General features: G+C 37.8%; 1 protein-coding gene across 11 annotated transcripts in view; it reads left to right on the top strand.

Moving 5' to 3' along the window:
* Positions 1 to 16,749, top strand: part of CASK (calcium/calmodulin dependent serine protein kinase) — a 194,723-nt gene extending 177,974 nt beyond the window's left edge. For 7 of the 11 annotated variants that reach the window (XM_071565641.1, XM_071565657.1, XM_071565709.1 and 4 more), the window contains 5 exons: positions 4,186 to 4,266; positions 4,359 to 4,439; positions 7,018 to 7,220; positions 9,365 to 9,448; positions 15,320 to 16,749. In XM_071565641.1, coding sequence (XP_071421742.1) covers positions 4,186 to 4,266; positions 4,359 to 4,439; positions 7,018 to 7,220; positions 9,365 to 9,448; positions 15,320 to 15,496 — 626 coding nt within the window. In that variant the 3' untranslated portion in view covers positions 15,497 to 16,749. The remainder of the gene's footprint in view (positions 1 to 4,185; positions 4,267 to 4,358; positions 4,440 to 7,017; positions 7,221 to 9,364; positions 9,449 to 15,319) is intronic. The other 4 variants (XM_071565695.1, XM_071565649.1, XM_071565674.1 and 1 more) reach the window with 1 other exon arrangement.
* Positions 16,750 to 17,284: the final 535 nt, after the last annotated feature.

The raw sequence follows: 17,284 nt of genomic DNA, 5'->3' as shown, positions 1-17,284 counted from the left end.
TTAAGTTCTTTTAATATAAAATACTCAATACACTAAACTGCTTTTCAACAATTTTTTCTTGCCTTTGAGTTGCTGTCACGTTCTGTGGTGTTCATTTTGTTGTGGTCTCTTGGGAGACATGGAGAGATTTTTATTAGAATCAAAAGATACACCTGTCCAAGCTGTGTAATGGAGGTATTTTATATATTGCAATAATTTCGGGGGGGGCTATTCTTGAAGACACCAGTTAAACAATATAAATCCATATTTCCACATTTCTCTTTACCTGCACTTTCTGTGTGCAGCATCAGAGCTCGTTATGTATCACTACTACAAAATTTGTTTCCTTAGAAGCCATTTGAAAATGAATTCTAGGAAAGTCAAATAACAGTAATTGTCACTTATACTCCTTAATTCACCATTGCATTTAGGATGTTCACAGTTAATAGAAAATTACTTATTACACTGAAAGCCCTCGCAAGCAGAGATTGAAAGCTTTAACTTGTTTCCTTCTTTTTGCTGGTTTAACATTCTGGTTGTTGTAATGTTTCCACTTTATTGCAGTAGCACTAACCACATTTTACTCATTATGGTCTTAACAAAAACTGTTGAGATTAAACCGGATTTTAAGACCTAAATAAACTTAATGCTGGTTTCAAAGTATTGTCTGTTGCTCCCAAATACATTCCCACAGCCTTGCTCCTCCCTTCCTGGTGTCAGTATTTGTAGGCCCTGCTGTTAACTGGATGAACTGAAGAACAGCCCAGCAAAAATAATTCATTTTTTTCATTAGGGCAGGTACATTTCTGATTGCAGTTCTGAACAATGTCATTGTGAGTAAGCACAGCCTGTACAAAGGAATAAGTAAAAGGAAGCGGATGGCCTGGGAAGGAGAAGGAGCAGGCGATGCTTTAGGAGGAAAATAGCTCAAAGACTTTGTATGAGTTAAATCCCTGAATGGAAGGTGATCTAGACTTTCCTGTCTGGATGTAAAGGGGCATTTTAGAGAAGGTTAACTGCACTGAATCACAGTTTGCCACCTGAAATCAGAACACAGTGTTTGTCAAAAATTATCATAATGACCATAAAGAACATGGTCTTTTCAGAATAGGATTTCTCCTTTCCCCTAAGAAGTCACAAAGTTAATGAAAGGACAGTTCAGAGTCAAGATTTCTCTTAGAAATGTTTGTGTATCTTAATGGTCTTGAGGTGATGCAGGTAATATTCCAGGGAATCACACCAAATATAGGATATAAAGAGGTTCAGTGAAATGCTGACATGAGTTTTAAGTTTAACTAAGGTGGTACTGAATTTACCTTTTCTGAATTACTCTATCATGTCTGGTGTTGTTGATCAGAAATACCCCAACACTGACCCTTGCAAGCTTTCAGTGCATCTGTCTCAGAATAAAAGAAAGATCTTTTCTTCTTGGGATCCAAAATAAGTATAATCAATGTCAAAATATTGTTCTTACGAGAAAGTTGAATTTACTTCTCTTATATCTTAGTATAAAACTCAATTAATTGATCAGCAGTGTGTAATCTGTTTGGACTTCCTTGCTGTTTTTGTCTTAGGGCTAAGACTGAGCTGAGATGCTGAGAAATGACCCAGTAAAATACTTCATGGTCAGCTCAGATTTGTGTGGCCAACTAATGATTTGAGAGCTCGTGTGGCGTATTGGGATAGTTCTGGAACTAGAAATGAGATTATTCTGCAAATCAGACATAATTTATGAAGTAAAGAGGAGATGATTTCAGCTACTTTTTAGAATTAGAAGCAAATGCATTCTTCTTTACAAGAAAAATGTAACCCTGTTTTCCTTTCCACCATACTTCATGTTAGAGTATTAGGCAATTTCACAATCATATGTTTTATCACTGTAAAGTCAGTTTTGAACAAAAGCCCCCAGAAAAAATTGAATACTTTTTCATTTTTAGATTCACTGATATTTTTATAAATGCTCTAGAGATACACTGTAGTGGTATCTAGATGTATTGCTTATTTATCTTACTGAAATGTTATTGCAGGACATCAGAAAAGAACAGTCTTTGGAACATACTAGAACTGTGCTTCATACTATGCATAAAGTAGAAAATTGCCAAGCTTTTATAAAATATGTTTCATTTCTTAATGTGATTTATTTGCCTTGTGTTTAGACTATTGCATGGTAAAGTTTATTTTGTGCATATACTTTTTATTTTACTAATATATTACAAGCCATATCTCAATGACCCCTGTACATTTTTCATGCTGTCTTACTCCCAATGGCCTCTGTGCATGTAAGTAACCTGTCAAGTGACAATGCCTCTTTATTTGCTTCTTACTGTTTCCTTTCAAGAACTCCTTTTCTTTATTAGCTAGTAACAGAAGCATTGAAGTTCAGTCTTTTAATGTGCCCTGTATTCCTCATATCTTGCGTATTTTAAAAAATTTGTCATTTTAATTTTGCATTTGAAAACCCTACAATCATTAGTTAAATCCATGTAGACTGAGGCTCATCTTCTCCATGTTGCTGGTTTGTGGTAAAGGCATTAGGATGTGTCATTTCTGTTGTCTGTTCCTGTTGTTTGTATCTAACATAACATGGTTTTGTTCAAGAAGAAAATAAAGGGTTGAGTTTTTTATTATTATTTTTTGATGGAGAAAGATACTTGCAGGCCTAGATGGTTAGAATGGTAAAACTGTTTAGCATGTTGTAGGTCTTTAGCCTTTTCTAATATGAAATTAATTAAGTAATTTAAATACTGTAAAGTCACAAAAAGCACACTAGGAAGAATTCCATGTTTGTTGAAAGGAAGAAAAATATGACTGAATTCTTGTTTATAGTATTTGGGGAAAGGTTGAAAGAGATTCTTCTTTAGGATGAAATTCAAAATGCTTCAGATGGACTAGGAAGTTTTCATATCTGTATCTTCTCAAGGTCTTAAACAGGTGAGCATGTCAATTGACTAATTTGCAGTTTGACCAAATTGGAATGGTTGATCTTTTCCACTGAAATGGAAAAATCTGCCCTACTAAAAAAATACATTAAGTTAAATCCTTTGCAACTTTAATTGGGACTTTAGTACAAAGAGCTTGTGCTTTCTGATGGGCTCCATGCTCTGAATGCTGATCTTGGAGGCTGAGGATTTCTGGAGCAAAGCAAAGCTCCTGCCACTGCCCACATTCCTGAGGGGTTTTGGATATTTCCAGACTCATCCTGAAAGATGGATGGGATATGGTTGAGGTGAATACACCCCTTAAAGACGTGGGAACACTCAAAGGTCCCACAGTTTAGATGGAGTGTCTCCTCGCTTCTTTTCAGAGCGTGCGAAAATACAGAACTGAAAACTCTTGTTCGTTATTCTGCTCACAATTGCTGATATCTTTACAACTACAATTAACTGCCTCCTGGCTTCCTTTTTCATTAGAATTCTGCAAGAGTTACCAGAGATGATGTGTTATTGGGCACAGGAGGAATAAGCTTTTTTAATGAACAAAACTTGATTTGTCAGTCATTATATTCCTTGGCAATTGACAACAGATTGATAGGCATGTTGGAATTCATCCAATTTCAACTGCAGTTGAAATGATATCTGAAATAATGCTTTTACAATTTTTCCCTAAATATGGTGAAGGTTCTTTTATGTAATGCCATCACTTTCCATTAGAAGTCTTCATTCTATCACAAGTTTTAAAAGCATGTCAATTTAACTAGCACATGTGTTTAAAGAGAACTCTAATTACAGTTAAATGGTGGTGGTTTGAAAGAATAAATACCAAAAAGTATTAACACTTTTCTCTGTGCATTTCTCACAGATCTTGTTAAAACATTATTATGAAAGTATCCCTATCTTCAGTGTAAATAGATGTTCTCATACTGTATTCATGTTGGTCACTGTCTACAGATTTTTCTTTAGTATTGCCATTTCTCAGGAATGCACATGTGAATGGCATGCTCTTAGCTGATTTATTTCTGTGGTCTGCTGGACTCTGCATGAACGGACATGCAAACTCTGCTGAGCATTTCAGTAGCTTTGTTACTGCTCTTGAAAGTTCTTTAAATGAACACTCGTGTTAAAAGTGCATAATGAATGGTCTTATTTTCCATACCACTTTGTATTATGAATCTAAAACTTGCTAAAATTATAATTTTTAGCAGAATTAATTGTCACTGTTAATATGTCTTTTGTTCTTATCTCTTCGACACTTTCTTCTGTGTTTTAGTGTTTGATCAATTAGATCTCGTCACGTACGAAGAAGTAGTAAAGCTGCCAGCATTCAAAAGGAAAACACTAGTCTTACTAGGTAACTTCTAGTTATTTTTCTGAACATAACAGCATAGTTTTGAAGCCCTTCTGGTGGAAAATTTCTAACTCATGTTTGTGTTGTGGATTTAGGTGCACACGGTGTCGGCAGAAGACACATAAAAAACACACTCATCACAAAACATCCGGACAGATTTGCTTACCCCATTCCACGTGAGTAGCAATGTTCAGTGTACTGCAAGATTGTTTGTGTCAGCCTTCACAACACTCCTGTTGTCCTACTACATGTTCAGTTCTGCCGAGACAAATGTTAAAGGCGGGAACTGTGCTAAGATTGGGCATATTTCTTTTGCTTTATCAAAGGGAGGGGAAATAGGTAGCACCATTTTACATCGAGCGTTTCTAATTATTCACAAAACTTCTTGCTTCTCTCTACCTCAAACATTTCTTAATTTAGAATGAGGTATAAAACATTTCTCATTTTAACTGCTTATAATTCCCATGAGAAGAAATTTAAACTGGATTTAGGGAAAGCCTTTAATGTGTACTATATCTGAATGTTTTAATTACTTCTCACAGCTTAGTCTTGAGGGCTGGTATTGCTGAAATAACTTCCAGTTTCCAGAGATGACAGTAAGGAAAAGAAAACTTGATTAACTTCACTGCTTGCATGTGTGTTGTTACAAAGAGCACAGGGGTGCTTTTCCCTTCATGAGAATATCAATACCAGGGCAGGATTTCCATATCCTATTTCATGATCTCTTGGAGTTTCACCCTTTTTCCTCAAGCTAAGGATACTGAAACAAGAGCATCCAATCCCCACCTGTCCACTCCATTTTAGACTGACTTCAGAAACACCATTTATGACTCAGAAGTGACAGTGATGACCACTATGCATTAATTTAATTTTGTTCATACCTTGTTAGTGTTTTATTTTTAAATTGCAGTTAGATGGTTTTCTACCTATAAAGACTTTGTTGTTGCTAAAAGTATTATTTTTAAGAGCTTGTCTGTAAACCTGTTTGGAATGGGGAAAGGGTTGGTTGGCTGCTGATCTAAATCAGGAAGCAGAAGCTTTTGAAAGCATAAGCTGTTAGACCACCCCAGCAGCAAAGTGAAACTGCCCTGTTTGTCACACTGCTGTTTACATCTAGACACCAAAACCCTGAATTAGAGGTGTGGTGCCAGGAGTATGTGATGTACATTGTACTTACTCTATTCAGTGCAGGCAAGATTATATGGGGGGGAAGGTAGAAGGTAACCCAGCAAATATGATCTCCATTACAAAGAACTGAATCAGAGCCTAATAAATGTTTTACAGTCTGTTTTTCAGCCAGTCTGTCTCAGGTACTGTATTGCTGTGGGGAGGGAGAAGTTGAACTAATTATTTTATCTTCATATACCATTGAAATGGACTCACCTCTATGGTGATGATCATGCCTTAGGTTGCCTGCATGAGGGTCCTGCGCTGTGGGAGCACTGGAATTGTTTCACTGATTATATAAGACTAAAAAGATGCATTTTCTCTGTTCTTTTACAAACCATGGTAGAGTAGGTCACTTTTGAGATGATCCTTAAGTTGGATGCAGAGTTTTGGGGAATTTTTTATGGAGAAATTATCTACATACTGAAAACCTGATCAAAAAGATCATGTCACAACAGTGGTAGGTAAATGAAAAGATTAGTAGCCATACTTCTCTTACCACATAGGTCAGGAGAAAGAATACATTGAGAAGGTATGGTACTGCTAAGTAGTTTTCTTCTCTTTTGACCACAAGTATTCAGGTTCTCACTTACTTTTTAGCCTTATACCTTCACACTCAGAACCTCATAAGAACTCAAGTTTAAAAAAAGGGAAAATCAGAAATGTTTTTGGAAAAGGAGAGGATTTAGGAGAATTATGAGCATTTAAATTCAGTAGACTTGGAGCATCAATGAGTAGGATAGTGATGTTATACAGTTTATGTAATCCATTGTTCATGAATTTTTTAACTATGATCTATGATATTTCTGTGGAACTTTCTATTTTTGAAATATGCTAATTAATCCTCAGAACAGTTATAGGTATAATTAAATGTAGAGGATTGGTTCAATTTGTAGATACCTTGTTTGAAATTATGGTTGGGTCGTTGGAAGAAAAGGGAGTAGATTGGGAAGGGATGTGTTTCAGATATGCCACCAACATAAATATGATAATGGAAAAAACATGAGAGTAAATCAGTTTGTGAAGAAGTATTAGAAGAAAGAGAAGGAAGTGGGTATCAGTGTGGGGAAGGGGAAAGAGGAGTGCATGGCCTATGGAATCACAAGATGGTTGGGATCCCTCTGATCTGAGCCCCTGTCCAAGCAGAGCCACCCAGACATGGTTGCCCAGGACTGTGTCCAGAGCATACTCTGTCCCAAATCCAGATCCTTAATGAAGATGCTGAACAGGATTGGGCCCTGGGGTGAAATGGAGATGTTCATTGAATTATTTAGAAACTATAAAAACTGGGATCTGGCCTTTTTTTGCTGCTGGAAGCAGCTGATAGAGTCTTACAGTCTTGACCAGGTAAAGATTATTCAAGACCTTCTGTTCTTCCTCTGTTGCCTTTTGATTTTTTTACCTTTTCTACGTCCCTTCTTCTGCTTTTCCCAGTGCCTGTCACTCTGACTGCCTCAGGCTCATGCTTTGTTGTTCTATGTGTGATATGACAGGTCATCATGCAGTGAATAAATGTTGATAAACCAAAAAAAAAAGCCATATATAAGCTTAATATTGCTTTTGTACTAAAATATCTTGTATTTTCAGACACAACCCGACCTCCAAAGAAAGATGAAGAAAATGGCAAAAATTACTACTTTGTATCACATGACCAAATGATGCAGGATATCTCAAACAATGAGTATTTGGAATATGGCAGCCATGAGGATGCAATGTACGGGACAAAACTGGAAACAATACGAAAGATCCATGAGCAGGGACTAATTGCAATACTTGATGTAGAACCTCAGGTAACTAATTAGAAGTATATAAAATTGGGACTCATCTCAAAGCCTTCAGCCTACTTGTATTGAGATATATTTATTGACTGCACACTTGATAAGTAATGCATAAAGTAATGTGTAACAAAAGTGCTTGAACCACCAGGGTATCAATCTGTGAAGTGGAATTCTGGTGAGCATGTGGTTAGAACATACAGCAGGAACAAATCCATGGTTTATCAATCACTGTAGCTTGAAAATCTATGGAACTTTTTATTATATTTGCCACATGTCCAGTGAAACAAGTGATTATCACTTCCTGCCAGAAGTGTTTTCCTGTTTTGAGTCATTTTTCCTTGGTGCTGTGTTGGAGGATAATCTTCTTCCTGACTGACTCTTGACTCCATGTCATTAATGAACACGGTCAGGAACATTTGTGGTCAATCACTGATATTTATCCTGTTTGCACAATGACCAGATCAGTGTTGTTACTTTATGAACTCACATCTGTATTGTGGCATTGTACTCTTCAGAAGATGCCAGGGATAAAAATCAGGCTCTCAAGAAACACTAGTAATTTGTTTATTTATTGTATAGAATCTTCCCTGGAAAGTTCTGATACATTTCCTTTGAAACATCCATTACTTTCAATTCACAGGAACCTGTCCATATGTTTTGTTAACTGAAACAACATGAATATGGACAAATGTGATGTTTATATTCTAGCAGATGGAAGGAAATGGAAAGAAAGACAAAATTGTGACCATAGTCTTGTATTTAAATTCGCCAACTTCTGTCTTCATTGTGAATGGATTCAAGAAGATTGAATTCTTTTAAGAATTTAATAACAGAAATAAGATACCTGACTAAATTATTTAGGACAGTTCATAGTATGCTGGTGTGGTGCTGTTCTGAAAAATAAAATCCCACATTTAACAGTGTTCAGGGAAAGCAGCATCTGTAGTTAGTTCAAATGGAACAGCTGTTAACAGCAAACTCTCTTGATAAACCTTTTCAACATGCATTATTCAAAAGCAGTGCAATTCTCAGAAGCCATTTTAATCTTCATTAAGATACATTTACATTTGGTAACAGCTGCTTTTGCTGCACTTCCTCCAGCAAGTGCCTGGCAAGCCTCGTTCCTAACCAACTTCCTCATCCATCCATCTCAGCTCATTAAGGGCAGCCTGTTTGTGGACTTATTCCTGGTTATCTTACACCTCTTGCCTGTTTTCCTTTGGGTACTTTTATATGAGTTTTCTTGACTGTCACATATGGGGTTTATCTCATCTTTAGAGGAGGTTGGCATAAATGCCATGTATTGGTGGGTTTCAAGCAGCAGAGATGAAAACCTTTAGCTTGGGAAAAGTGTGGATTGTGTTTTTTGTTTTGTTGGTTTCTTTGAAAAGAGAAAACTTCAGGGAAGACAGGAAGTGGAAGAAGCAAAAACAGACTGACCTTTGCTGGCCTTACTTTATCTTGTCCATCCCTCTGAGTTCAGCTGAGTTGGGTTACTCACTGTCCTGCACTTCAGGCTCTCCTGGATCTCTAACAGTGTTTCACATATGGCATCTCTGTGTTGCTCAGTTAATTATGACTAAGACAATGCTTTTAATGAGAACTCTTTCCTTTTGCATAGATTTGGTGCAGGGGATTGGTGCTGTACTTGCTGCATTTAGAGCAATGCTCACTTTTTAAAAACTTTGAACTACTAACATCACATTTCCATTTGTTTAAGAAAATAATAATTAGAAAGGGTTAGTAGGTAGAAAAAGTCAAACAAAAAAGTTATATTCTAATCAATATTCTAAAACACAGTTGGCTCTTTACCTATTTATGGCATGACTGAATTTTTTACATGGCCTTTAATAAGTTCAAATGCAAACAGAATTCCACACTCTTTGAGAATGTATGGCAAGAGCTTCTCTGAAAATGCTAAAGCCTTTACTGTCTCATAAACTCATTTTAATTAAGGATAAATATACATTTTGACCATCAAAAATGTAAAATAATACAAGAAGTTAAATGTCTCTATTACTAAGGCTTTGACTCCAGTTAAAAATAAAGCCAGCATTTATAAGTCATGAATTTGTGTATTTTGCTTGTGTGGCTAAACTTACTTCTCACTGATTGTTGGGGATTTCCTCTGAAGTATCTGATTTTTTTTCACCTAGGCATTGAAGGTCCTGAGAACTGCAGAGTTTGCTCCTTTTGTTGTTTTTATTGCTGCACCTACGATTACCCCAGGCATTAATGAGGTATGGCACGTTGCAATCTGATGTCTTACCAGAGACACAATGAAGGATGAGATTCAAATATGCAGATCAGAGTCTTTAGTTGTTTCCTTGTCTGTAAATGGAGGGGCAGAGAGTTGAATGACAGCATTATTAAGTTGACTGAGATACATTTATTGTTTAATAACCAGTTCAAAATGTGAACTGTAAGTTGAAGGATCCACGTGGTGTATTCTAAAAGTACATATTTTCTTTATTTCATTCCCCGCCCTACCTCAAAGATCCAGTTCCAAATCCTTGGCTAATAATTGGCACAAATTACTTAATTCCAAGTTTCAGTGCTAGCACTGGATTACAGCTGCTCTGAGCTGAACAAGTGGCTGTGCAGGACTCTGCTGTCATCCCACCTCTGGCTTTAGCATTTTTTGTGCACAGCAAATACATATCAGAAATAGGCTTATTAATTTTGGTGACTGTTCTCTAAGAATTGGAATCTCTGACCAAAGGGGTAATTGCTTGTGAAATAATGCTAAGTATTCATGAAGGTCCATAACCTACATTCCAGCTTGATTTTCGTAGATTCTCAGCAGGTTGCTACTGATTTCAAAGATGATATTAAGCAATTCTGGATTTCACTCACAACAGAGAAAATAGTATTTTTTTACCCCTTTTATTTGCTCAGCCTTTTTTAAACTGTGATATTGAAGTATTTAATAATTGGACTTGACCATGAATTTGTTCTAGATCCTGCTGGATGTCTCCTTGATCATCTAAACATAAAGTCAGAAGCACTGTCACTACAGCTTGTTTCTATTGAAATGTAATTACAATATTATAAGCATGAAATTATGACATCATTGCAGAGGCTTGCAGGAAAATAAGGAAACAAGAAAACAAGACAAATATATTTAAATGCAAATATCCTGAATGATTATTAAAATACAAAGGGGAGAGTGAAAAATTTTGGCCTCGAGCTGCAATTTTACTGGCAGCTGAGGTGTTCTGCTGGTTCACTGTGATCCTTTAGTGGGCTACTTTAGTTCTAAATTGGATTTTTGTCAGTTTTTAAGCAGCTCACAAAGACTCTGACAAGCACAAATGCCAGAACAAGCAGCAAAAGTTTTTAGGCAGAAGAAGGGAAGGGGAAGAAGGATCTTTTCACTTTCACAGCGTTATGTCATTTCAGTGTGTCTGACAGACCCATAATCTAACTGGTGCCTTTCAAGAGTGTAAAGACAAAGATCTCTCAGAGCATCATGGTTTACCATGTTAGTGAAGAGGCAGGTTATCCAACTGCTGGTGTTGCCCTATGCTGTAAATCAGGACAATCTTGATAAATAGTAAAATATTGTAATCTGCTCTGAGTTTGCCTTTATGTAAGCAAATAGCATTGCATCACTTAGAAAAATACAATCATCCTTTGGCTGTGTCAGATGAAGATTGTATTGACAGCAGCACTCAGGCAGCCAAGAACCCTGTGAAATTATATCATTGCCTGGGTCTGTTGCCTCCATACCTGTGTCTCAGCTCCCAAATTGTCCTCCTTGGCCTCACTCATCTGCCAATGGTACTTAACTTTTAATCTTCCTTGCTGTAGGTTGTGATACAGAGATATTGGAGACAGCTTATAGGAGGGAGAAAATGTTTTCCATGATGCACTGAGGATGGAAATGTACCCTCTGTAGGAGTTATGGGGAAATGCTTGTTGATGCCGAAGAAATATTAACATAAGTTAAATATCCTGTCCTAAATACTTGTATTCACATTGTAAGACCGTGTCTTTATTTCAAGCTCTGTGACAAAAGTCTCTGTGCATTCAGGGTTTCACCCAGGCACATGAGTTGCTGAACTGAGGCCACACTTATAAAACATGCTAATTTATTAATCAATTAAACCTCAGGAAAGGGAAGGGCAGGCAATGGTAATAGCAGCAGACTCACTCAAATACATGATCCTACTTTCCAATGCTTACTGGGCTGCATGGAAGGAGATATGCAAACTGTCTGTGTGTTTGCAGCCTGCAAGGCAGCAAAGGGGGGTGAGGAGTGTGTGTTCCCTGTTTCCCATTCATGCTTCCTTTTTGAAAGGTTCATTTGCATAATGAGCGTCCCTTTCTGTTTATCCTCTTGCCCTGCCATGTTTATTTTGCTTAGGCTTTTTGAGAGCACTTCTGTAAATGATTGTCCTTCCCCCACCCCTTTATGTTTTCTTAAATTTCATCTTTGCTTTTCTTTTCATTTTCCTGCATTCGTACTAATTGTATGTAGCTGCCAAAATGGTGCAGAAAACTGCCTGTAAGTACCAGCTAGGGGCTCACAAGGTAGTCCTGATTATTGCAGTAGTTCTAGAATGTAGATATGCTGTTCCCAATCAACATTATTTTTGCCATTGGAATCAAAGTTTAATGTAATAATGACTTTTCATATCTGCACTAAAATTGTCTGCTAGTCAAAAAAAGAGACTGGAGAGTAAAAAATCTACTGTTAGAGGTGTATATCTGAACTTTGTAGTCAAATCAGTGCAGAGGCCTGATCTTAAATATTTGTCTCTTGAGACACTTAGGCTGTCACACACCACACAAAATGTCTCAATAATCAGGGCACACCCAGCAAGAGTTAAGAGACAAAGTGTTACGGTTTCCAATTAATACATCAGTGCACTGTGAGAAATTCTGCAAAGCACAAGACCAATTTAAATCATAAAGGAAATCTCCCCGAGGGCACCCACCTGTCTGATCACAAAGGAAACCTAAATCAGATGATTGTTGTGCTAACACAGAGCAAGGCGAGAGCATATCAGAAAACCTCAGGATAGTTCCTCTTTCCTCCAGCTGTTTCCGACCTCCCACTGCCCAGACAGCAGCAAAGAGGAGCTGACAGCACTACTTGTTAGATCTAAATCTTATTGAGCCAAATTCTTCTGACTTCTAGCTATGCTGTGCTCCCTCCCTGCAGTCAAAGAGTAAAAGGAATTTTTCTTGGGAAGTTTTCAGTCCACCAGTTTAAATTAATTTCTTTCTGTTGAAGCAGAATTGGCAAAGGCCTGATGGTGTGTTTGGACATTGTCAGAAGGGAATATGAGAAATTTGTTAGGCTGTGCTTTGACTGTCACAAGTGGCAGCCACTGTCCTGTGTCCTTTCAGTCCAGAAAACCCAACCCTCAGAGGCTGAAGATACCACTGGTGGCCTTTATGTCCATGGGAGGCATTTCAAGGATAAAGCCATGTTTGTCTCCTCTTATCTGTGGTGGAGAAGGGGAGAAGATGAGAGCTGAGGGAGGAAGAAAAGACAGGTGTGCTCACAAATGTTAAATTACAGAAATTGTGGCCATTCATTTGTTGTCTGTAGAAATCTGAACATTTTGATTTCTTGACACTACTGAGAGCACAACTGCTGAAGAATATTCTTGGAAAATAATCTGGGGTGTTCACTATTCAAAATTTAGTTATGAAATTTTAGAGAAATTGAGAGGAACTTAGTACAGCAAATAGTTTGTTAACTTGGGAGCTGAATTTAGACACATATGTCTTACAGATTCAGAGAAAATAGACAACTCTGACATGTACAGATACTCCATCACAAACACAGGTGAAAGTTGATCCCAGAATAAAATAAAAATCAAGAACTGTAATATATTTATTTTTGCAGAACTTATAGAAGTTTGAGCCTCTTTGAAAATTGCTGCAATGGCCTATCCCAAACTTTTTACTGCCCCTAAAAGTATATGAAGGAAGTGATGTTTTACATTTCCAGCAGGCTAGGAAATTTAGATATTCCAGAATACAGCCCCCTTTGAGCACAGTAAGGTTGGATCTAGGGGAAGCTAAGTCAGAAAAATATTAAAATTGACTGACTTTTTGAAACATTCATGCTTTTTTTAAGATGAAATGTCTGTAAGTTTTTTCAGATTTTACTGTCAGTCTCAGCTAGATGGATGCTCTAGTGAGAAAAGTTCATGCTCATACCTGTAGGTAAAAGTAACACTGATGGGAAATCTGAATAGCAATTAAAAACCTACATTTGGACTTAGCAGCTCTGAGGCTTCAAGGGGCTTTTCAGGTGCTGTTACCCTTGTGTCATGAGATTAAAACTCTTTTCAAAGTGCAATATGATTTTGACAAGACAAGCTTTAAATATAAAATTAATCTTAGCAAGATATATTTAAAGCACTGAAAATACTCCGCATAACAGATTATTAAACTTTTTTGTAGGTTAATTTAGGCAGGAAAGGTTAGATGCTCAGCTACTATAAATTTATGGGTTTTTTGGAATCTGTGAGAAAACCTAACTAGGTTTTTGGCTTAAAGACACTGGAGATATAAAATGTTCCACAAGAACATTTATCACTAGTTTTGATCCATATTGTTGTGCCTGTTAATGGCATAAATTAAATTTGCACACACTGGTAGTTTCTAGAGACATTTTAGGCATTGCTGGTGATGCAGAATGGTCCATACAAGAAACATCCCTAGGACTGAAGTGCTTGGGAGGAGTATTTGTCTGACCTGAAATGAAATTTGTAATGATTATTAAGTGAAAGCAAGATGACACCACAAGCCCCCTCCCCATTTGAGGCTCCAGCCTCAGGAGAGAAGCAAAACTGTAACTTTGGTACAGAACTTCTCCTGCAGAAGTGCTGGTTTCATTGCTACAGGGAAGGAGAACTATCCCAGTGTAGGTTGTTCCCTTCAGAGGACCTGAAAGCTGTTGTTCCACAGCTACTTGTCACTGTAATCGCAAATACTTGGGAAATTTAAACAGAATAAAGAGAAGGTGGAGGGCATGTCTCTTATTAGCTGGATAAAATTCTGTTCCCAGGATAATTTCAAGTGAAAAAGCTGTTGGCACTGTGTCTGTATTTCCTGGAGCCTAAAACTCTATTTAGTAAAGTGTGTCCCAGTTAATTGATTGAGTACAGCGACCCTATAAATACTAGAGAGCAGCAGGAGTCATTTTGTACCATATCCAACCCAAACCTATGGGATGGGAAGGACTTGAGTGCTTTCCTATGGCTATTTCAAGGTTCCTGAGAACAACAAATGTTTGGGGTTCGTTTGTGTTTTTTTCATTTGTAAGGGAATTTGCAGTAAGATAATTCAAACTTAAAATTGGTGCAGAGCCCTGGGAATAAGCCTTTTGCATCCAGCCCCTTTTGCACCCAACTCCCCCAGGCAGGCACTGCTAACAGAGCCCATGGCTGCAGCATTCCTGGAGCCCTGCAGGACTCCCACAAAGTGGGGTGCAGGTGTTTCTGCAGACACATTGACACAGAGCTGGGGTGAGCAGTGCCCTGGTGTTGCTGTCTCTGCCTGGTTCACCTCCAGGACCTCACACCAAGAGGTGCTGGAAACACCTTGCTCCGAAATAGGAACCACAGGGAGTTGTGTGGAGTGAGAACTTGCTTATCAGCAGTGATTATTACAGGAAGCAGACCCAGAAGATTGGTGTGGAACAGAAAACATTACCAAAACTGGGAACAGCTGATACCTGACAATACCCCCGCTCCTGTTTCTCATGTTCTCACCACACACAGACCCGATACCTCGTATTTGTGCACTTTGTCCAGTTTATTCATATATGGTCTCTGTTGCCCATGTCTGTGCTGCTTTTCCAACCCTCCATCCTCTACCTGGCTTTTTTAACACTAGAACTGAGTTTTGTCTCCAGTAATGTCAATAACCAGGTGCTGTTTGAACATCACCTTCCAGAGGGAAATTGTGCTGTTTCTCCCATATGATCCCCATAGATGTAGGAGGGGGATCTAAAGCACTTAGACCTCCCTGGGGCTCTTTGGCCCGTTTCCTTCTCCGTGAGCAGCAGTTGAGGAGCTGTTGTAGAAGAGCACGAAATGATCCAACTTGTCTCTCTCCCGTTTTCTTTCCTGCCCCACGCACAGGACGAATCCCTTCAGCGCCTGCAGAAGGAGTCTGAGATCTTACAGAGAACATATGCACACTACTTTGACCTAACAATTATCAACAATGAGATCGATGAGACTATCAGGCACCTGGAAGAAGCCATCGAGCTCGTGTGTACAGCCTCACAGTGGGTCCCTGTCTCCTGGGTCTACTAGAACCAGAGAGAATTGAGGAAAAACAAATCTGTCATTACTGGGAACCACCTCATACATGGAAAACCTCTTTGTTACTGACCTTTTGTCAACAGGTCTTGGCCCCTAGAGACTACCTAGATGTAGTGTGACCTAAAATATAATTATTGTCATGTCTGAATAGATAGGAGGAGGGGGAAAAAAAAAGGTTAAACACTAATTTAAAGAGACAGTATCTTTTTTTAATCATTTCTCCTAAACTTTAATAAAATGTATCTTTAAATATATGTATTATTCAGTCCTTTGGAATGTTATATTTTTGGAAATCATAGCTTTTTATTTCAAGGGCCCCTAAAAACTGCACAAAATAGATGCTGCTTTCTATAATCTATTTTAATAGTAATAATAATATGATTCTGTTACCTTAACTTGGGGGTGGAACACTACATTCTTTTTAGAGTCTGATTTTATGGATTGGAATACTTTGCTTTCCTTTATTTATTTGAAGTAATTAGTCTAGTGGTTACAAAACAAATTCATAAATTTTAAAGGCCTTTTTTCATTCTTTTTTTTTCCTAGGATAGTATTTTTAAGTACTTTTGTGTAACATCCAGATAATGTGATACTGTCTCTTTGAAGAACTCTGTAAAACTTTTAGAAATTTGAAATTGGGTCTTGACTCTTAATGCATGTGGACAGTCGCAAGCGTTCATGCCGTTGGTGTATCTGTGTTGATAAAACCTGTAATCTACAGCAAAGTACATTCCGTTCATGGGAACACGTACCCAAGGGAATAAAGTAAAATATTATTCTGACTGAGTTGTAAACCTATGCACATCCCTTGCATTTTGGGCAACTTTATAAAAAAAAAAAAAGAAAAACTGATTTTTATTAATAATAATCATGTAGTGAAATGTGTTTGTAATTTTGTCTCAATTTAATTTGTTGTAAGGTGGGAGGGGGCAATTACTGGTTTCACCATTTCAGATCTGTGTTGTCTGAGAGTATTAACATTTTAATTAAGTTTAAGCAAAGAAATGCTGATTTTTAATATGTATGTAATTGTTTAAAGATGCACACATTTTAAAAGAAAATACTGTGCAATGAAGAAACCAGTTTAGGCATTGCGATAAACTGACTATTCCAAAAGACTCATCTACAACAGCCCTGTAAATTCCTTTAAAAATGGTAATTGACTCTACAGTCTGACCAATTTTTTTTATTTTAAATATACTTCCTTTTATGTGTTCAACAATTAAATGCTTTTGGGTCCTTCATTTCGTCACAGGGAGTTTGAAGAACAACCCAGTGACTCATGCAGTGAGAAAGTGTCTTGTAGTCTGTAAGGGAAGCCCCTGTAGGGCACAGCCTGTCCCAGAGGCTCTGCTCTGCCTGGACCAGCACAGGTTCAACAAAGAATCAGAGGAGAGCCAAGCAAGAAAATGTAGCCATGTACTGACCTGGCACTTTATTTCCCTTTTTCTTGCTCTCCTGGCCCAGGTGCTTTGCATTCTTTCTGAAAATGGTTGAGGGGAGCAAACACTGACACCTCTTTTTAGGTGTCAGAAATAGCGTTCCTTACAATGCCTTCTGTCAGAGCTTGGTTGGCTGTGCTGTTGTCTAGTGTGAAGTTTGGTGATTATGTTAGAATGGTGCAGTGTTCTCAAAGGATTTTTCCTCAAAGTGGGACCACCAGCTGTAATTGATCTGTGGGCTGTTCCAGTAGTTTGGGATATAATCAGGAAAGGGTCTCGTGGCTGAGCCTTTATGATAGGGGTAATTGTGATGCTAATTTTCTCCCACCTACTCCTT

This window comes from Pithys albifrons, chromosome 1 (assembly GCF_047495875.1).
Source record: "Pithys albifrons albifrons isolate INPA30051 chromosome 1, PitAlb_v1, whole genome shotgun sequence".
Classification (NCBI taxonomy): Eukaryota; Metazoa; Chordata; class Aves; order Passeriformes; family Thamnophilidae; genus Pithys; species Pithys albifrons.
The sequence above is the reverse complement of the archived record's forward strand: the minus strand, read 5'-3'. Positions and strand labels throughout refer to the sequence as shown.